This window comes from Palaemon carinicauda, chromosome 1, assembly GCF_036898095.1.
Source record: "Palaemon carinicauda isolate YSFRI2023 chromosome 1, ASM3689809v2, whole genome shotgun sequence".
NCBI lineage: Eukaryota > Metazoa > Arthropoda > Malacostraca > Decapoda > Palaemonidae > Palaemon > Palaemon carinicauda.
Window position 1 is genome coordinate 157,415,317 of NC_090725.1, and position 23,032 is coordinate 157,438,348.

At 43.0% G+C, this 23,032-nt stretch overlaps 1 protein-coding gene across 3 annotated transcripts in view; it reads left to right on the forward strand.

The window, feature by feature from the left end:
- Nucleotides 1–23,032, forward strand: part of LOC137652585 (tectonic-1-like) — a 383,029-nt gene that overhangs the window by 27,593 nt on the left and 332,404 nt on the right. Inside the window, exons 2-3 of one of the 3 annotated variants that reach the window (XM_068386069.1) lie at nt 5,147–5,253; nt 5,602–5,730. In XM_068386069.1, the coding sequence (XP_068242170.1) occupies nt 5,163–5,253; nt 5,602–5,730 (220 nt within the window). In that variant the 5' untranslated portion in view covers nt 5,147–5,162. Of the gene's footprint in view, nt 1–5,146; nt 5,254–5,601; nt 5,731–8,464; nt 8,724–23,032 lie in introns of those variants that run through there. The other 2 variants (XM_068386072.1, XM_068386073.1) reach the window with 2 other exon arrangements.

A 23,032-nucleotide genomic window follows, 5' to 3' on the forward strand; every position in this document is an offset into this window, starting at 1 on the left:
TATGATATACGAGCTGTAGCTACTTCAATTAATTATTTCCACCATATGAATTTTGATGAGCTTACGAAATATACAGGCTGGAAGTCCCCCTAAAGTTTTTAAACGCCACTACCTAAAACCTTTGGAAGCTCTAAAATTTGCTACAGTAGCAGCTGGGAATGTGGTTCCTCCTGAAGGTAATGAGTCTTAATCACAACGTCTTTCTCTATCCCCCTTCCTCCTACCTGCCTTACTTATTGTTCCTACTTAGTTTTGGTTTTGTTTTACTTGAGCTACACCCTTATGGTGTATTGTTTTATACTCCTGTTAATAATCTTACGTTACTACGAATTGATTTTGATTATACCTGTACTACGAATTGATTTTGATTACTGTATACCTGTTATTAGTCTTACTCTCCCACGAGTTAGTTTTTGTTATTTTACCATTAAGGATGTTATTTATTTTGATCTGCATCGTTATTTGCTGTGCCTTACCTGCTATCCCTAGTGTGGGATTTTTGCCATAATTGTATTTATTATCCCTCCTTAATGTTTGAGAGTACAGTATATCCTTTTCTTGGATTAAAACATGTTTTGGTATTATTTTGTATTTAATTACTTCCCTTCAGATATTGTGCCAAGTTTGGGCCCCCCTTTTTCTCTGGCACTATTTCACTGGGCGGCACAGGTCGGAGCCCAGAAAAGGGATTTTGATGAAGGAAAAATCTATTTCAGGGCGAGAGACCTGTGCCGCCCAGTGAACCCACCCTACTTCCCCCCCATCTTGGGCCCCAATCTTGGGGGCTATAAGGAGTGACGTCACTGGCGTGGGTTGGACTGTTGGTAGTAGAGATCGGAGTTAGGTGTTGAACGGCACCTTGCTGTAACAGGGATATTGATAGGAGATATCTAAATTCTGGTTTCTGTGGTAAATTCATAGCAGTTTCTACCTTAGAAATGATGTAAAAGGAGCATTTCACTAGGCGGCACAGGTCTCTCGCCCAGAAATATATTTTTCCTTCGTCAAAATCCCTTTATACTGGCTGCTGTATAACCATATACTGTAATACCCGCTGGCATATGCCGGCAGGCTAGCACCTGGGTACAGTTCAGAAGATATTTTTGCCTTCTGGGATAATGGGTGGCAGTCAGCCTGCTGTCGGCGGATCGCCGGCAATCGGCGGGTCGCCGCCCGCCAGCAGTCTATGCCAGCTAGCGATTAGGTATTACACCCGGCGGTCGGCGGCCCATCCAGCTGCCGGCAGCTAGTCATAGCTGCCGGCAGGTTAGGACCCAGTGGTACTAGCCAGTAGAGGTAGAGAGGAAGCATGGATCAAAGGATTGTGTAAGAGCTCTGCCTTACTGCCTTCCATCCAGAATGAGGGTTCAAATGGAAGGGAGAATGTAACATTCAAGCTTCCACCCATCCATAACATTGCCGGTCCCTGCTGGCAAGGTTTATGGATGGCAGTCCAAGAGAGGGCTGAAGAACACTCAACAGAACAGGGCAAGAGAGGGCTGAAGAACACTCAACAGAACAGGGCAAGAGAGGGCTGAAGAACACTCAACAGAACAGGGACTTCTGCCGGCAGCCGCCACAGCCGAGCTACAGATAGAAAACCCGAGCCATTCCCACAATCTGCCGGAAACCAGGTCGATTGTAGGTTGATTGCCAAGAATTTGTGATGGTTAGGCCTTCACTAAAGGACAGAATAGGGAGGGGTGATGGTCCTATAAGGTGTGGAAGGAGCCGGCAGTACAGCCTGTCCTACCTCACCTAACGAAACTCTGTTCTAGTATTAGAGCTATCCCATGTGGCTAGAGAATTCTATTCTGGAGCCTAGGGTTAACTTAATACAGTAAAGGGGTCGGCAGCACCCTTTCCGCCACCCCTAAACCAAAGGGAACAGAGTTCTAGTGCTGATGTCTCCTAAGTAGTAGAAGAATTCTCTTCTTCAGCCTAGGGTCCGCCGGCACAGGACTAGTCTGCTAGACCACAGGGAGAAGGTATGTCATACAAAACCTTCAGGTGTGGCCTAGGGAGGTCTAGCCTTCTATGTCGGCAGCCTGACCTAACAGGGGAATGTCATTCACCCTGCCAGACAGCTACCGACCACAGACAAATACTCTGAGTTTCTGACCAATCCCAAAAAACCTGCATCTGCAGTTACAGGGGAGGACAGAAAACCCTAGCCTAGTTCTACCTGAATGCAATTCAAGGCATCACTGACTAGGGTTAAGCCTAGGCTAACTTAGAGGGAAAAAGAGATTGCTCTTAAATCTCCTAAGGAGACTAGTATCATCCTATAAAAGTTTAGGAGATATCTATCTCCACTTGAATAACACGATACAGAAAAGCAATTGGGGACATGTATGAAAGTATACTAAAGCCACTAGGCTAACAACCTAGAGGCAGTGAGAATTGATTACCTAAATCACCGAAACTCTCTCGTATACTATCTTGGAAGAGGAAATTATGCATTTACATAAATATCTTACATGTAAAAAATTTCGCTTAAAGCTTCATTAAAATTATAACACCAGGAAAGTCTATTATATCATGCATGAAGTACTAAAACTGAACGCCTAGGCTAGGAAGCCTAGCATCAATAGGTTTGGTTACCTAAATCGCCGAAGCTAAAATTAATACTATCTGCATAATATAAAGCATTCCTAGCAATGAAGACTAAATAGCTAAAGATATTAAAGCTATAAAGGCCGGGAAGGTAGTTCTGGCTAGCTAAATGACTCATGCATTACGAACGACACCGTCCATGACGCCTCCGGCTAGGCAACAGCTCTTGCAACAGTAATTTAACTTTAGTTCGTAATAAATAAGGCAAGAGCTTTCATTTATACAATGTAAAGATCAATACTCAACTTTCCAGAGGCAGATGATGCTGGAGAAAGCATGATAAATCCAAAATTCTTCCAAAATAGCGAGAGAACATAGGAAAATCACCGAGTAATGGCGCTACAAAAGAAGGAATAACAAGATGGCGGTCGGATATGACGTCATATAGGTACTCAAAACAGTAAGGAGTGGTGCCTTAATAACAGCTCCCCTCTCGTTCTTGCCACTTTCCCTCTCGAAGCGTAAATGCTATTCGGGGTGAAGATAGCTATGTGGCATATCAAAAAACGTCCTCTGATATTATGCGATATCCCTAAAGGTAAAAGTTAGGGATATTTGCGCCATGAGTTAGAATTCTGGATACCTTAAGGTTAAATTCTCTGGGAATATCACTGTAGTCAAATATACCCTAGAAAGCTACTTTAAAGGAACTTCCCTCAGGACGACATGGCCTGAGCCCCAAAAAATTATTAATGCTATTTAAAAACTGGGAATCTCGTTCTACTAACTAAATAACACATGCCCAACAAACGACAGCACCCATGGCGCCTCCGGTAACAGGCCTAGCTCCTAATCACAATAAATTACTCTAATTTCACTGTGAGACAGGAACTAAAAAACACATATTGTAAAGATTCAATATTGAACTTTCCAGAGGTGAAAGAAGCTGGATAATGCATAATAATAATCCTTGAAAATCGATCGAAAATGTCAGATCAACAGGGAACACCACCGTGCGAATTCGCTACAAAATAAGGAATGTCCGCCATCTTGGATATGGCGCTGTTGTGATACTCAATAGTGGTATGAGAACTAGGGTAACCTTGATACGGCTCCCCTTCTATTCTGCCACTTTCCCCCTCGAAGCGTAAACGCTATTAGGGGTGCAGATTGCTATGTGGCGTGTCAAGAATACGTCCTCTGATATTATGCGATATCCTTGAGAGAAAATTTAAGGATTTTCGCGCCAGAAGTTAGAATTCTGGAGACATATAGGTAAAATTCTCTGGGAATATCATTGTAGTACATACTGTATACAGTATCCCTCAGGAAGCTACTTATAGGAACTTCCATCATGACGACATGGCTTGAGCCCAAAAAAGGAGTATGCATATATGTAACAAATCCCCACCCAAAACTACTCTATCTGTAGCCATCCATGCTTAATTGCAACAAGGAATGGGTTACGCCATAGTAGTATGGGAAAGGGGATCCACCGGGTAACCTTGATGACGACTCCCCTTCAATTTCGCCGCTCTTCCCCCTCAGAGCGAAAACTCTATTCGGGATGAAGATTGCCATGTGTTGTATCAAGAAATATGTCCCCTGATATTATGCGATATCCTTAAGAATTTTCTTAAGGATACTCGCGCCAGGAGTTAAAATTCTTGAGACCTATAGTCAATTCTCTGGGAGTATCACTGTAGCTAAATATCCCTTAGAAAGCTACCTAAAGGAACCTTCCATCAGGATGACATGGCCATATCACCCAAAAATAGATTTTTTGCTTTGCTCAAAATCTATTTAATATTAATATTGATATGAAAATTCTGTTTCCCTAGCCATGCAAACCTGAGTCCTTTAATAAAGCTGCACTCTTCAAACCTTCTCCTCACCTCCTCTAAGTTCTGGGCTGAAGTAGCAAAAGTGAATAGCAAACCAACAGTGAGGTAGGGTTGGGCTTTCCCCACCCCCTCGCTTGTCTGATAATTGCTCATTATCTATTTCAACAACTGATTCCAGCTTGCACCAAAGTAGTCTCCCTAATTAAAGGACTCAGATTTGTATGGCTAGGAAAAATGCAAATGAATTAATTTTTTTATATATCATGCTATTTGGAAGTACTGTAAAGAAAATACATTTGATCCTAGTGGTTACTACAGAATAAATACTGTCCCACTTCATTCTTTGAAGCTGAAAAGAGGCATTTTATTGTCCAGTGCTGTATATAATTTTTTCTTCTAGATTTGTATTGCTTTTACAGTATTTTCCCAATAACATTAGGCAAAGCGTTCATGTCACTCATCGTACTTGTTCTCAAATCTAATATTACTGTACTCTCCCTTCATTAGTGGGTGTTCTATCCCCAATATATCTCATGCTGGTTACACTGTTGCATCTGTTCATCATTAATGCACTCTACCATTTTTTGTTTTGAATGTGTTTTTTTTTCTTTTTTTTCATTGCAAATGACTTGCTGTTTATTAGTACTTGAACGTTTAAGTGGGTACAAGTGTGTTTGCATAGTGTATATATTGTACATGTAATGCTAATAATAACATAACACTTATTCACCTGCATTCCTCCGTAGCTTCTGAAGAAATTCCATGGCCGAAGTTCACATCATCGGCCAAGTCACAGGAGGCAGCGGATTTACAAAGGCATCCTCTCTGTTTTGCAAGTGGTCATTGCAGCTAGGTGAGCTTATGAATACCCAAATGATAAGGGACACATTTTACAGTATGCATAATTTTTAAAAAGAGAATTTTTAGAAATTTCAATATAGTCAGTTTATCATGACATAATGCTTTATAAAGCTGTAATTTGTTAGGTGTGATACAATTTTATTTATTTTCTGAAGATGAGTCCCATCTTTGCCTATGTATCACCTGGGGATGCAGGGTAACGGTTGCTGCTTACTCAACAGTGACCTATGCTCTCCCTGTAATCCATCAATCCTAAGTCTATATGCTTCTTTGAAAATCTATCAAGGCTCTACCCTAAATTAACTCTCTCTCTCTCTCTCTCTCTCTCTTTTTATAATAGGTGGTGGCTGGCGTGTTGTTGAAGGTCTCAGCGAGGGTCAAACTCAAGCTGATCAGTCGGAAGCCAGTGAAGAGAGGATCACTTGGTGTCATCCTGTTGACCTCCATCTCAGCTCACGAGGGATTCAGGGTGAGAATTGTCGTGTTGTAATCCGAATGCCTTGACTCCATGGGGGTTAGTACGTTAGGGACTGTAGGCATTACTAAAGGGTCTTTGCACCATCTCTTTGGCCCCTAGAGTAGCTGCACTTGCTTCATATTCTTTTTCTTTACCTTTGTTCTTTCCTCATTTCTTCCAATTTTCTGTTCAACCTCTTACTTTTTATGTTTGGGCTCGAGCCATGTTGTCCTGATGGAAGTTCCTCATTGGCAGCTTCTACTTGGGATATTTCTGTGAGTGATATACCAGATAAATTTTACCTTAGTAGAAGTATCAACGGAGTTCTATCCTCTGGAGCGAATATCCTGAGAGATATTGTGTATAAATCAGGGACGTGTTAATAACAAGCCATGGTTATCCTTCCGCGAATAGTTAACCTTGTCTCAAAGGATAAGGTAGAGGGTAGGATACATGGACAAGTGAGCGTTACAACTCCCTGTCACAATGTTCAACTAACAAGTTTCCTGTTGATCCATTCCCCTTTCGCAGCGTCATCTTTAATGATCGCTTGGAGAGTTTCTGCCTATTTTTCTTAACTTTTTGAGTGATTTTTTATGAGGGATGCATCAGCTTCTTCCTCATCGTCTAAGTTCAGTACCCTCCTTTTTGTGTGTTGGAGAATTTCGCGTCTCTACCTCGTGTATTTTTAGATTTACATGCTTTTATTTTTTGTGGCCGTCATGCAGTCGGCGCCATTACACCATGTTACCAAATCGCTCAGAAATGCTTAGTTATTTACTCATATCAATGTAGGAATATGTTTTACATTATTATTTTACAGTGTATGATTATGGGTATTCCACTCCCTTTTTTGGTGTTTTCTTGTGTGTTTTTATCAGCATTGACTTAAGCTAGCTCACTACCCTAGCTGGTGGCCATGTCTGATAAATTTTCACTTATGCACCATCCCTTTAAATCACCTAACCTTACTGGTTTGGTGAGGCTGTTTATCTTCCCATGCTGTTGACTTGTCACGGCGTGGAGCTGCAGTCTAGAAGGTCCCTCTGTGATGGATAGTGTTTTCAGTTGTCCTAGGGTGACTGTTTTCAGTTTCCACTTAGCCTATATGTGTGTGGCAAGGTGGCATAGGTCTTGGGAACTTATTCCCTGTGTCTACTTATATTTACCAATTGGAACGCTTTACCCCCGTTCTAATGCTCACAGGTAGACCCCCCTTGTGTTGTCTTAACCATTCTTAGGCTTCTCTCTTAGTCTTTGGTAGGCTATGCCTGGTTGTGAGGACTTGTCCTCTGTACCCTATCACTGCAGACTCCTTGGAACACTATTCCTGTTCTAATGTCGAAATTGGGCCTTCATGTCATGCCGCTTCACCAATTTCTGAGTCTCCCATCACCACCCCTTTTTCCCTTACCCTTGTGCCTGTTAGTGTGCCTACCTGCTGTGGAACTTTGTTCCCATCCCTGACTAGTCCCATGGCAGCTGAAGTACGCTTTGTCTCCATCCTTGGACAGGATAACTTGTAGGCTATCTTTTTTGGCCCTAGGTAGGCAAGATTTTCTCTTTCTCTGGACTAAATCTCTCTGCCACCTTAGAGATCACCCTTGGGTGTTTTCTCTGCTCCTTTCCTTTCCTAGTTAGGCCATAACCTGACTGTACTGGGAACTATGTTCCTCTGGCCTAGTCATCTTACTATAGCTTTTGAGTTTTCCCTCACCCACTAGTTAGGCCAGGCTTGCCTACACAGTTCTCCCTCTGGCCTAATCCTTTCTAGGCGTAGAGTTGGTACCCCTTGTAGTCCTCCTCTACCGCCTTGGCAGTTGCCTGTTCTGTGTCTGCAGCTTCCCTTCCTGTGCTATGTCCCTCTTGCTGTGGAGTTTTGACTCCCTTGCCTGGTTAGCCTATCTAGGCAGAAGTGTTGCCTTCTGTCTCTGCTTCCAGTCTTGTCAGCTTGAGTTCTTCTAGCACTGGCTGTGTGTTGGCCATGGATCTTTCCCTCTGCTTCCACAGCTGCAGCCATAGGCTAGTCATCTGCTCTTTCTTATCCTCTCCCATTGCCCTCTGGAGTTGGTCGGTTGGATTCTGCCTGGTTTTCAGGACATCCTTTGAATTTCAAATTCTTAGCGTCCTGGCCGTCTTGAACGGCTCTCATTATCTTACGGGCTAAACCCCCACTTTTCATAAGTTGATGATAATGATCAGGTCAGGCAGGCTCCCTTTTTAGCTGCCTTTCATTCCTGTACTCCCCCTGAGTGTGGACCCTTTCCTATAGGATTGTTCATTCTCTCCCGTCGACTTTACTATGCCTCTGCTGCTTTGTGTCGACATACCTGGTGTATTGATAGGTCAGTCTTTATCTTGGCTACTAGAAATAGTTGCTGCCTCAACCCAGCTGCTGCCGCTTCGGGGACAGCTGTTGCTGGTCTAGGCAGTATGATGAGTGAACTTGCCTCCAATAGATCTACTCTGGATGTTCTGGTGTCCCTTTGATGTGAATTGTTCCTCTATATTCCTACTGCACTGTCAAATAGTTTGCTTCATAAATCTCTATTCATTTCTGAGCTGTTTTGAATGTGTCTTGATTATTTGTAATCTTTAGCTATTTTTAGGTGGTAGGTTTATTTAGGTTAGGTTTTTCTCTTAAAACATGCAAATATTTACCTAATAATTTGTACTCATTTAAATTTTGTCTTCTTTACAGGTCACAGATAATGTGAAGGTAGGAGGTTTCCAGAAAAGCTCTCAGTAAGGTGGCCCTTATCTTCCTTCTCTGGAACTGAAGGACCTCCCCTTTCCCAAGGCTGAGGTGACTTCTGCGTTTGGTCACCAGTTATCGACGGTTCAACTCCCGCCGGTACCAGCAGATCATGTGAATGAAGTTCAGGATGTTATGCAAGTCATGAGCCTGACCACCGACAACATGTTGACAACTTCTTCTGGGTCATCAGAGGGAGAGGATCCTGCCGACCACGGAAGCCTCTGAAAATTCTTTGGATGTACATCGGGTGAGTACAGTTCCCAGTGCCTCTTTAGTTTGTTGCCCCATCCCTCCTGCTCAAGCCCCAGCTTACACCTCCACCCCTGTTCCTACGTTAGACAAACCTCCGTTTCCTTGTAACTCGGAACTTACGGTGTCCATGAAAGCCTTCATGGAAAACCTAACCACCAAACATGAACATTCTCAAGCGGACCTCATAACGAGGATAGAAGCTTTCCAAAAGGCACCTGCTTCTAAGGCTCCCCCAGTTTTGAGCCCACCAAAATGAGCAATTAAGAACCCTTGGCGCTATGCTGACCATATGGTCTTAAGTGAAGGGTACCTCCACATCGGAGAGGGTTTGGGTTCCAAGCCAGTCCCAGACTTGGAATTCTTCCCATCGATCGATAGTTATCCTTACTGCTATGTAAGGCTTGACTCAGAAGCCTCAATAAGGGATGATACAATCATTAAGGAAACAATCATACCGGACCATAGCAAGGCTCATCTCTTTCTGTTAAGGAGCTGAAGACAGCAAAATTCACTAATACCCAACTTTCTGGTTTTGGCAGGAAGCAGGCCACCTTTGTGGCCCCCAAGGATACTGTCTTCCTTTTCACCTCTTAAAAGTTTAGAGGCTGTAAAGAAAGCAGTAGTGGAGGTTATACCATTCCCAGTGCTAGTGGAGGGCATACCTGTCTCCCTAGCCCTTCCTTTTGATTTGGACATTTGGTAGGATGTCTAACATACCTTTGATGTTGAAAAACTAGTTAAAGACATCTGAGGCAAGCAGTTTAATGAGAAACTGCCTAGATTTCCCAAATCCTTATTAAGGGAAGAATTGGAAACCAAAGAGAAACTATCTGCCTCTATTTTCGTCCAATTTTATCTAGAGATGCTTATTAGTAACTACTCCAAATCTAATCTCTTCCCTGTCTTGGGGAAGACTCAACTAACCATATTTCATAATGATCTCCATGCTTTTTTCCTATCCAGAAGAGCATGTAGAGAACACGTCCTAGCCTTTGCTACGATCAGGCATGAATCTAAAAAACTGATCAACTCCAATATTTGGGGGGAAGGTCTCTTCCCCGAGGAATTGGTTAAGGAAGTCGTGGACAAAGTGTCATAGGAGAGTAAGAGCGTCATAGACAAGGGGGGTATGTCCTCTAAACAGAAATTTACCCCCAGTGAAGGACCTCAACCTAAGGGCAAGAAGCCCAAATGACTCTTTAAGGGAATGAAATTCTTTCCTGTTTCGACAGCCTCAGTTGCCGCCATCCCTCAGACTGTATACACAGTTCCCCATCAGCATGTACCACATTGTCCAGCCTTCAACCCGGTGTATGAGAGAGCCACCACCACGTTCCACCCTGCCAGGGCTCAAAAGAAGGGCACCAGTAGTAAGGGAAGCTCATACCAACAATGAGGAGCTCCCGGTAGATGGATGACTTCACCTGTTCAGGGATCGATGGGAGTTCAATCCCTGGGCTCACAGCATAGTCTCAGAGGGACTAGGCTGGAAATGGAGACAGAAACCTCCCCAGTTCAAGAGGTTCTTCCAACCCACAACCCCAATTTTGAAGGATTATGCGCAGGATTTTCTCTGGAAGGGAGTCATCTGTTGCATAGAATCCATGAACTTTCAAAGGCGTCTATTCCGCATGCCCAAAAAAGATTCAAACACTCTTCGAACTATCCTGGACTCTTCCCCACTAAACAAATTCATTCTGAACGACAAGTTCCAGATACTGACTATCTCGCAAATATGGACCTTACTACCCCAAAGGTCCTACACTGACTCCATAGATCTTACAGGCGCCTATTGGCATCTTCCGATAAGTCGGCACTTCTCCCCCTACCTTGGTTTCAGACTACCAAGAAAGGCCTACGTATTCAGAGCTATGACCATTGGGCTCAATATAGCTCCATAGATTTCCACAATGCTAGTCGAGGCCATCGTCCAACAATTACGGAACAAAGGCTTCCAGGTGATGGTATACCTGGACGACTGGCTGGTCTGGGCTGCAACAAAGTCAGAGTGTCTTCGGACAGCTCAAAAAGTCATGAAATCCCTACAGTCTTTCAGATCAACTTCGAAAAGTCCAGGCTGTCTCCAACTCGAGAATTCCAGTGACCTAGGGCTTCACTGGAATCTAAAGTCACACTCCCTCTCTCTACCGCAAGGCAAGAGAAAGGAAATAGCAAACTTTGTCGAGTGCATTCTTCGTTCAAAAGTACTCACCAGACAGCAACTGGAATGAGTCTTGGGTTCACTGCAGTTCGCTGCCTTGATGAACCTGATACTAAAAGAGAGATTTAAAAATGCTTACAGAGTCTGGAGAAGAAAGGCATCATATGGTCGGAGAGATCTTTGCCACAATACTGCGGTCTTACTGCAAAAGTAGCTCAAGCCGCGGTCCACTGCTAGGAGTTTGTCGACACAAGTCCCTCTGCAGTACCCTCCTCCTTCAGGGACTAATCACACGGATGCCTTAGAACAAGGTTAGTGGGGTGACACTCCCCTTCCAAGAAAGTACAGGGTTGGTAGTCAATCGCATTTCAGAAATTTCACATTAATATTCTGGAAGCTATGGCAGTGTTTCTGACTCTGAAGAGAATGAACCCAAAGATGAAATTAAACATCAATTTAGTCACCGACAACGGGACGGAAGTCCACCGTTTCAACTGACAGGGCTTCAGGTCTCCTCAGATCAACCGTGTGATTTAGCAATGCGGAGGAACTGGCATCTCTCAGTAGTTCACCTCGAAGGGGTTCGCAATTTTATTGCGGACACCCTATCAAGATCCAAGCCTCTGGAAACAGAACTGCAAATAGATCTCTTTACAACGAGGTTCAACAAGAAGCTACCCCGGTATGTAGCACCAAACTTATATCCGAAAGCGATAGGGATAGATGCGATGTCTCTGGATTGGAACCAGTGGTCTCACATCTACCTATTTCCACCATTCAACTTCCTAATGAAAGTCCTGAACAAACTGCGGACTTTCAAGGGAACAGCAGCTCTAGTGGCCCAAGAGCAATTGGTATCATCTTGTTCTGGAATTCAAACCTCTCCAGGTTCCTCTACCATCTCTAGTGCTATCCCAGGATGTTCAACAGAAGACTATCTTCGCTTCCTCTTGGATAACGGAAACCCTCTAGTTCATGATTTTCTCGTCCTCACAGCTCAAAGAAAGTTTGGAGTTGCAGAGGAGAGAATTGACTCCATAGAAGAATATAAATCCAACACCACGAAACGAAAATATTTGTCTTCCTTAAAAAATGGATTGCATTAGTGAAAAATCATCAACCCTCTTCCATTTCTATGGACTTCTGTTTTTCTTTCTTTATCTCATTACATGATCAAGGTTTGGCCTCTACAACTATTGCCTTATGTAAGTCGACACTAACTAAATCCATTGCTTATGCTTTTGATATTGAACTTAATAGCGAGCTGTTCGGTAAGATCCTGAAGGCTTCTGCTAAACTGAAATCTACTGCACCTCCCAAGGCTATTTCTTGGTAGTTGGATAAAGTCCTGCACTTTGCCTCCTCGATAGATAACACCTCTACTTCTCTGTGGGATCTTACTCAAAAGTCTATCTTTTTGCTTGCTATGGCTTCTGGTGCTAGAGTCAGCGAGATTGTGGCCCTATTAAGGGATGATGGCCACATTGAATTCTCGGAAATGGGAGACGTAAATCTTCACCCTGATCCTGCATTCTTGGCAAAAAACGAACTTCCCACGAAAGGCTGGGGGCCTTGGAAGATTGTTTCACTTCAGGAGGACCCTTCTCTGTGCCCCGTGGAGTGCCTAATGGCCTACCTGTTAAAGAGCCGGGCCTTTGAAGGCGGTCAACTTTTTTAAGGGGAGACGACAGGATCTAATCTTTCTCTGAAACAGCTAAGGTCCAATCTCTCCTATTTCATCAGAAGGGCTGACCCTTATAGTACACAATTAGGTCAAGACCCGAGGAAAGCTGCCTTTTCCTCAATTTTTTTCCAATCTATGTCCTTTGCAGGCTTGCAGTCCTACACAGGATGGAAATCTTCAAGAGTGTTATTCAAAACATTACTTACTACAGTTGAAAGAGATCAAACACTTTGTAGTGGCTGCTGGTAGTGTGATTAAACCAACTTCTTAAGTGTTGTATATGGACTCTTATAGACTGTATAGTTGGGACTTCTCAGTCTACATTGTTCAAGAGGACTCATGTTCCTCTTTTCAATGTACTATTTAATATTGTGAAGAGTCATATGTTATGTTTTTCCCATTATGTCATGAGTGTTACTATTTTACCACTGTTACATAATTTTGGGGTCGGAAAACTTCGGTTTTCTGTATATATCTACTGCATATGTTACAATTGATTACTGTTACATTTTAAACATCTGACTTACCCAGTGGATATATATATAGCTTAAGTCCCTGACGTCACGGCAGAAATTCAAAACTCGCGGCAATCGCAGATTGAGTAGCCAGGTGTACCATCAGTGACCCCTCACGCGACGGTACTTAGAACCATCCCATGTATCCTCAGACTTTCCCTGCCGCCCACGTAGGCAACATCGTTGGATATTCACTCGTTATTAATCTGAATTTTGGCAGTTATCTTGGTGATGTACTCCTAAATTGGTTATAGGCATTCGCTTATTTTGGTTTTGTTTGGTATTTGATTGCTATGTTTATAGCTTAAAAGGTAGGATTAGAAGTTTTATCAACCTACTGTAAACTAACGAAAAACATGATGGCGGTAGGTCAACTCCCCGCCTACTCTATGACGTCACAGTCATATGATGTAAGCTATAGCATAACTTGCAATTTCTTTCTTTTTCTACAAAGAATGATAAGTGAATATTATCTTACAAAGTGTTTAAGTTTTATAAGATAAAAGGATTATGTTATTTTAAGAAAATTTTTGTACTTTTTGTATACTTTCTTTAGATAATCTTCGATCTTTTTTCAAAGATTAACTAAACTAGCATTCAGTTTAATTTACGCAACACAGTTCTCAGTCAGTCAATACAGTATTAGAAATTTCTTTGTATCTTTATTTATGAAAAGTAAATTCTTCTTAAAAACCAAAGTATTTAAGTTTTATAAGATAAAAAGGAATATGTTATTTTACATAAATATTTTTGGGCTCAAGCCATGTCCTCCCGATGGAAGTTCCTAAGGTAGCTTCCAAAGGGATATATATTACAGTGATATTCCCAGAGAATTAACCTTCAGGTTTCAGAATTCTAACTCCTGGAGCGAATATCCTTAAAATTTTCCCAAGGATATTGCATAATATCAGAGGTTACCCCCGTTCCCGTACTACTATTGACCACCACCCCAGCGCCATTCCCAAGATGGCGGACATTCCTAATTTTGTAGCGATTTCTCTCAGTGGTTATCCCTGTTGATCTAACTTTTCGATCGATTTTCAAGGATTTAATCATGCATTCTCCAACTTCTTTCGCCTTTGGAAAGTTGAGTATTGGGTCTTTACAATGAATAATTATTAGCTCCCTTTTCACAGTGAAATTTGAGTAATTTATTGTGTTTAGAGCTAGCCTGTACCGTAGGCGCTATGAGCGCTGTCGTTCGTTGAGCATGTTATTTAGTTAGCAGAACGACTTCCCGGTTTTTAAATAGCATCATATATCATTAATTAATTATTTAATTATGTTACGTATTTAGGCAATAAATTCTTGTAAAGATATTTACATTGTGCATATTTTTCCTTTCCATGTCGTCGTATAGTTAGAGTCTCGGAGAGTGAGGTAACCGAGATGTCGTCTCGCCTAGGTACCTAACCTAGACGTGTTATTATACGCTTAGGTATTCCCTGGTTACCCTTGTGTATGGTGATTTCAATTATGCAGAGATGGGTATCTTTTTAAATTGGATGAAACTTTACACCTCTCAAAAAAGGGAGATTTAAGGGTAATCCCTCTTCCCTCTGAGTGTAGCCTCAGGCTACAACCTTAGCAGGTCGGCCTCGAATTTTTAATTCAGGCATGACTTTTCTACGTTTTTTTCTGCCCTTCCCCTGTAACCGCAGATGCAGTTTTTTGGGGTTTTGGACAGAATCTCAGAGTATTTAGTCTGTGGTCGGTAGCTACCTAGCAAGATGAATAGAATTCTTTTGCTACGTTAGGCTACCGACATAGGAGGCTAGACCTCCGTAGGCCACTCCTGAAGGGTCTGTACGATATAACCCTTCTTCCTGTGACCTAGCAGACTAGTCCTGTGTTAGTGGACCCTAGGCTGAGGAATAGAATTCTTCTAATGCTTAGGGGACTCTGGCACTACAACCCCGTTTCCTTACCATTAGAGGTGGTGGCGAGGGTGCTACCAACCTCTTAATCGTATTAATCTAACCCTAGGCTAAGGAATAGAATTCTTTAGCCACATGGGATAGTTCTAATACAGGAACGGAGTTTGTTAGGTGGGGCAGGACAGGCTACGGCCGGCTCCTGCTGTACCTTTCACAGGACCCTCTTTTTCCTTCCCTTCTATCCCTTTATGTTGGCGAATCCCGGCAACCTTACTGTTGCCGGTGGGTTGCCGGGATCGACCAGACTCCCACTCTTACAGTTGATAGCTGCCGGTCGGCAGTCATGACAGCTGCCGTCCGGCAGTCTTAACATTTGTCGGCCGGCAGTAATGACAGCTGTGAGCTGCCGGCCATATTAGTTGCCGGCCGGCAGTAATTTCTACTGCCGGCCGGCAGTCATGGTGACTGCTGGCAGGCAACCAGGGCAGCTGCCGGCCGGCAGCTGCTGGCCATGTTGGCTGTAAGTGGGAAGTCCCTTCTGTTTACAAAGGTTCTTCAGTTCTTTCTTGAACTGCTAGCAACAGTGGCTACTGCCGGGGTGCTGCATACCAGGCCGGCACAGAATGGTGCCTACTCAACCGGCAGCACGCCGACTGTACTGATACTGCCAGCCGGCAGTACTGGCCAGCGGTGCCGGCCGGCAAGGTTTAGACAGATCCTTGCCGGCGACAGTACTGTAGCTGGATGGAAGCTTGAATTTTATATTCTCCCCTTCCATTTGAACATTCTTTCTGGAGAAGGTAGTGATAGTAGACTTTTACATCCCTTTTACTGTATATATATACAGTATTAGGTAGCCTGTTCTCCATGCTATCTCTCTTTCTTTTAGCTAGCAGGCTAGATATGCTAGCATTAGCTAGCTGGCTAGATGTGCTAGCATTAGCTAGCTATGCCAACGACATGCTGGCTGAACTACAGTATATGTTTATACAGGTACTGTAGTTAGTATTTTTGCAGTATAGGATATACTGTAAATAGAAAGCTTCTGTATATTTTATACTAGTAGTGTTTTCCAATATATTTGAAAATCCTACCCAAATATTTGTGGAACCCAATCTCATATTGAAAGAATTTAATTCTTCAATATTCTGACTAGAAATCAGCCTTCAGATTACCCTGCAATATTAAAATTTTAAGGACTGGAGGTTACACTCCTAACCTTTAAAGGGCAGAGCCCTTATCCTCGAGTCTCCATGATTAGGAAACTCTATGTTTTGATTTTGTAAGGGGTCACAGCAAATAAGTTGGGTGGGATATATACATATATATGTCTTTCCTTTCCCCAGTCCAGTTGGCATCATTCCAGCTGGACCGTACAGTCAGTTGCTTACCAGAAAGGCAACACATTGGCTGGATCATACTATATATAATTTTACAGTAGCCAGTATATTGCAATATAGAGCATACTGCAAATAGAAAACTACAGTATGATTATACAGTAACTATTTTTAGCATATCTTGGGTATCCTCATGCGAGCTTATGCTGCAGTCGCTCTTACATTTATGGAATAGTGTTTCTTCGTTAAGCTGATTGAGAAATCAGTCTTCCGTACCCCACAGTATTTAGTATGAAAGGGACAGTGAAGTATACACTTTCCTATTCCTAGTGGTTAGAAAACCCCCTTTTTCAATTGGAATTCCTTCGAAAAGGAAATTCCTATCATTTAATACTGAGGGGAGGTACCAGCATTTGCTTGCAAGGGATACACAAGTATGTGTCTCCCACTATCCCTTTATAGCTTGCTATTCTAAGCTATTCTGTTAAGATATGACCTTTGATATATTGGTTATCAGTGAGATAATCAATTGTATATTCATTTTCTTTTCCTTTCTTTACAGGAGGAACGCCAGATGTCATGTGTTGCAGTCTTCTGCAAAACTAAGAGTAAGTGTTTTTACGGACATAATGCATGCAGGTTTCATGTCCCCTGCAATATTATTTCCGAACACCTGCAGTATTGGAACCCGCAGGCCTGCAAAGTATGTCGGGCCCTATTGTCCGAAGGTTTCAAGAATCCCAAGTCGGTAGAGACTAGGGATGCAGCTCGTTTCTAACTACGCAACTGGGTGAGAGGCTTTCAGAAAATCTCTCCGGGTCCTTACCTGCCTAATGACAAGATGCGTAGGTTACTATTTCCAACAGCGAGTAAGGAAATAGTGGTACCCCAGACACGAGGTACATTTCCCGATGGCCAGATAACCTGCGGGAAGGAGGGCAAAAAGCGCCCATGGGAAGAAGGGGAGAATGTCGGGTTGGAATTGTCTCCGTCCCAACAGGCTCATGAGACAACGACATCGATATCTCCGCCTTCTATCCCTCTTTTAGATGGAATGAACCAGTTATGGGCCCAAGTCAAGAATCTAGTAGAAAATTTGTGCAAACAGAGCACAAAGCAGGAAGCGAAATGCAAGGTAGAGCTTGGTAAAGCTCCACTTGTCGCTCCTAAAGGGTCGTACAAATGACTCGTAGATCAAGACCTTCCGACATGCTCCACAACCAATCCCTGGAGGTTTGCGGAGCTAATGCCGATTTTAAACGGCAAACTCTTCATCTCGGAGAAGATGGGTGCTGTTCCTTTGGACAAAATCCAGTTCTGGCCAAGCTTTGATGCTTTCCCGAACTGTTTCATTAGACTGAAGGATGAACCAACATCAGGAAAAGGAACGGAATCAAAGGAGGTTATGATTCTTGACAATGATAAAGCACAGGCTATCCTATCAAGCAGCATAGAAAAGGCGGGTTACTCGGTGTCGAAGGTATCCACACCAGGTAACAAGCACTCTTCCTTTCTCGCTCCTGTTTCAATTTCATTCCCCTTTACGGAGAAGGCTTTCAAATATGTCACTGAGGCAGTAGAGACAGGTAAACTGTGTCCTACACTCAAGGAGTGCGAGCCTCTGTCACTAGCATTTCCCAGACAGGAGAAGAACTGGAAGAAGGCCCATTTCACCTTTTCAGTAGGAAGACTTGAGGCGAATGTCGCCAGTCGATAGTTTAAGAGTTTAAGGAAAATCTTCCTAAATTATCTGAGTTTCTCTTACAGGATGAACAAGAAACAAAGGAGAGACTTGCAGCCTCCTTATCTCTACAGAACTACATAGAGTTCTGTTCGGCTCATCAAGATACCCCAGACATGCTTAAGGTCTTAGCCAAAATACATATGGCTACTTTGGTAAAAGACTTTTATGCCTTTATAAAGGCTAGAAGAACATGTAGGGAGTTTGTGTTAGCTAACGCAACAGCGAAACACGATATAAGAAAGCTAATATCTTCCAGCATCTGGGGTAAAGACCTCTTTCCAGACAAGGTAGTCAAGAAAGTGATTAAGAACGCCTCCACGGAGAAAGTAGGACTTCTCCAAAAGTGGGGCATCCTTTCAAAAAGAGAATCTTCTAAGGTTGTGGGTCCCCAACCTAAAAGGAAGATGGAGAGGTCTAGAAATCCATTTCGAGCGGTTCAACAACAATCCACAGTTGTATTGACCGAGATGTCACAGACAGATGGTCGAAAAGATATTCCTACTGATCAGTCAAAGTATAGAAATGCTTCTAGTAGGAGGGAGATTCCTTTAGGCTCGCTGGACCTTTGATCCTTGGGTCCATGGCCCAATCAAGCTGGGACTAAGATGAGAGGTGGAGATATCTCTACCACCATTTCCTCAACTCCTCCGATAATCAAAAACCCTCCTGGAGGAGTTTACCTGAGAGCTCAAGAGCATACAGGTGGTAAGGAAACTTTAGTCCACCGAATTCCATGGAAGGCCGTTGTGTGTTTACGAGAAGGATTCAAGAAAATTCAGTCATTCAGGACTTATCGCCACTCAACAAGTCCAAATAAAACAACGAGTTCAGGATGTTTATCCTCCTGAACATAAGGACCCCGCTGCAAAAAAGGGTGCCTATAGTCTTACCAGACCTGAAAGTCGTCTATTGGCAACTTCCAGTCAATCACCCTTTCCCCTCCTATCTAGGATTCAAGTTACTCAAAGCAACGCACTTCTTAGGAAAGATACTCGTCAGACTAGACAGAGTCCTAGCTGCCTTCATAAAATTGGCAGACACAGTCATGCAATATTTAAGCCTAAGAAATGTTCAGGCAACAATGTTCCTGGACAAGAGGCTGGGGTGGGCAGCACCCAAGGTGGCTGGTCTATGAACATCCGAAGAAATGATCCGGTCCCCGGAACATCGTGGATGAAAGATAAACTTCAAGAAGTCTTGATTCTCTTCGGCTCAAAGGTTTCAATGACTGAAAAGCCATTGAAGCCTGTTGTCACTCCAACTCTCCTTTCCTTTGGGAAGGTAAAAGGAGATGGAAAGGTCTGTCAAGAGACTTTGGTAATCAGTCAGATCCCCAAAACGAGAACAGGGAGGAACCCTGATCTCTCTCCAGTTCGCAATAGAGGCAGGCCCTGTGCTAAGAGCACGGCAGCAAGATGCGCTGGGAGCCTGGAGAAAACAAGCATCAAACGCTCGAAGAGGCCTGAAAAGACCGATAGCAGTCCTTCCTTAATCGCTTCCCTAACAAAGGTCAAAGCCCGAAAATCCCAAGACCATGTTGGTCCAGTCATGAGTAGGAAAATTCTCTCCAAGCAGATCAGATTGTTTACGGCTGATCTGGGACTCCGAAGCGATAACGGGACGCTGCAATCGATGATGCTAAGGAACATCTCATACAGTCTAGGTGTAGTTAGCCATCCCTTACTTAAAGGGATGGCACCTGTCAGCAGTTCACATACAACCGATCCGCAATGTGACAGTGGATGCTCTACTCAGGCTCAGGCCGATAGAGTTCGAATGGTCCACGGACGCAGACCTATTCTCTCCCAGATGGGAACAAGTCTGTGAACTGCAATCCGACCTCTTCATTACGAGCGCCGTCAAGGAACTACCTTGATATGTAGCCCCATACGAGGATCCTCTAATTTAAATGATAGACATCATGTCTCTAGTATGGAAGGGATAGACTTAGGATTTCCAGTTCATCCCGTCCAATCACCTGATGGGAGTCCTCAACATGCTGAGATCCTTCCAGGTGGGAGTAGCTCTGTTGGCTCCCAGGTAGCCCAAGAGCAATCTATCTTCCTTGAGGAAGGAACAGATGCTGAGGCTGTCCTTAATTCTGAACCCGGGACAACTCCGGTAGGTTCAGAGATTAATTGCCTTCGATTTATTACAGAGAACCCAAACCCTTCATTGCATGATTTTCTTGCCCTAGCGGTTAAGAAAAGATTTGGGATCTCAAAAGGCAATATAGAATTCTTAGAAGAATATAAGTCTAAGTCAACTAGAAGACAATATGAGTCATCATGGAAAAAGTGGGTTGCTTTCGTAAAAGCAAAAGGACCGAGAGAGATTTCAATGAACTTCTGCATGTCCTTCTTTATCAATCTTCATAACCAGAGTTTGGCAGCCAACACGATAACTACGTGCAAGTCAGCCTTGACTAGACCTCTTCTATATGCCTTTCAAGTAGACTTGGCGAATGAGATCTTTAATAAGATCCCGAAGGCATGTGCGAGGCTTAGGCCTGCTGCACCACCAAAGTCCATCTCTTGGTCTTTGGACAAGGTCCTACATTATGCCTCATCCTTGAACAATGAAGATTGTTCATTAAGGATCTAACCCAAAAGGTTATTTTTCTGTTCGCTATAGCCTCAGGGGCTAGAGTTAGTGAAATAGTGGCCCTTTCTAGGGATGAGGGCCACATTCAGTTCTCAGAAACAGGAGAACTGAATCTCTTCCCTGATCCATCCTTTCTCGCTAAGAATGAGCTACCCACTAAAAGGTGGGGTCCCTGGAGAATCTGCCCTCTGAAGGAAGATGTCTCTCTCTGTCCTGTAGAGCGTTTAAAGGTCTGTCTTTGTAGAACTTCAGACTTCAGGGGAGGACAGCTCTTTAAAGGAGAAACCTCGGGGTCAAACTTATCCCTAAAACAACTGAGGGCGAAGCTCACCTACTTTATTAGTAGAGCGGATCCCGACAGTACTCCCACAGGTCATGATCCGAGAAAGATTGCTTCATCACTGAACTTCTTTCAGTATATGGACTTTGAGCGTCTTCGTTCATACACTGGATGGAAATCATCCAGCGTTTTACAAACACTATGCGAAACAGGTACATGAACTGAAACACTATGTAGTGGCGCCAGGTAGTGTATTAAAACCTGCCCCCTAATTACTGTTATAAACAGTCAATGGTTTGGGGCTTCAAATGTCCTCGCACATATACTGGGTGAGAATCATCCAGAGTGTTCTACAAACACTATGCTAAGCAAGTCCATGATCTGAAGCAGTATGTGGTGAAGTCGGGTAGAGTACTTAACCCGCTGTCTAATTCTACGATGAACAGCTAATTGACTGGGACTGTCAATTAAAGGGAGAAGGGGTCATCCCTCTTAGGGTGTGACCTCCTTTGATTAAGTGTTACCATGGTGACACTAGCTCTGTTCAAAATCCCAGGTGTGGAATTATACAGATAGCACTAGTGCCGGTGTACATAGTACACAGTGCTGATAAAAGTAACCAGTACAGGAATTATGAAGAGAATTTGTTTTATAAATTTCCTTCAGTCTGAGAGTGGCACTTATCATTTCTCGCTTTCCAAGAAAGAAAGATAATCTCTGTACAGGTTACATGTATAGTTCCGTTATCATGCTACATTCGTTTTACTTACTAATAAACGTCTATTAGAATGTAATTGCGTCCTAACTTACCGCCAATGCATGATTAAAAGTCCAGAGTATGTACTTTTATATATTTGTATGCTCACAAACAACGGATTTAAGAAACACTATTAAGTATTTGGTAATTTTCACAAACTACGAGACGGTTTGTTCATCTGGTGTATTCTTATGTTTGTCCATACAATATATGCTTACCTTGAGGCCCCTTTTTTTACTGTCTAGACTCTAGAATGACTCCTCCCTGTAGGGGGCAGGAAGCACTGACATCGGAGATGATTAGTGATAATGACGGATAACGGTAATGTCATTTGTCTCGATTGATCCAAATGATCATAGAAAGGTTGTCCCAAGGTTAAGGCACTGATGAAAATCCACAGATGCATTAATGCACTAATATACTTCCATCATGACGACATGGCTTGAGCCCAAAAAACGGATTTTGAGCGAAGCAAAAAATCTATTTTTGTGTGAGATCGCCATGTCGTCCTGATGGACCCACCCATCTTTCTTAAAAGAAAAGATCTTCACAGTTCCCTCCCTGACGTACTGTATCTGTAGCACCACGCTCAATGCTACAAGGAATGTCCGCCATCTTAGGAATAGCACTGGGGTGGTGGTCAATAGTAGTACGGGAACGGGGGTAACCTTGTTATGGCCCCCTTCTATTCTTTTGCCACGTCCCCCTCAAAGCGTAAACGCTATTAGGGGTGCAGATTGCTATGTGGCGTGTCAAGAATGCGTCCTCTGATATTATGCGATATCCTTGAGAAAATATTAAGGATATTCGCTCCAGGAGATAGAATTCTGGAACCTGGTTAATTCTCTGGGAATATCACTGTAGTATGATATATCCCTTTGGAAGCTACCTTAGGAACCTCCATCAGGACGACATGGCGATCTCACCCAAAAATAGATTTTTCGGGGTTTTGTCTTTTTAGTATTTTTTCTTTAGATAATGTTTTTGCAGAGATTAAAGAAAATTAGCGTACAGTTAATTTTACACTACGTAGTATTCATGACAATCGATATACAGTAGTTTCACGATTCTTTGTATTGTTGTTTACTTGTTCGTTTTTGGGAATACTAATTTTTTTTGTATAATATATATAGATGTTCCAATTGTTAAATGTGGCAAGTCATCTTTTATTGGAAACCCTTAAGTAATAAGAGTTGTCGTCCTGATGGCCCGCCTGTTACGTTTTCATCCCCTCCCAATTCTCAGTGTAAGACCTCATGTCATGCGATGATTGCACCTGGAATGTTTCAACAGGAAACGTGTTAGTTGTAGCACATTGAGATTGGGAGTTTTAACGGCTCACTTG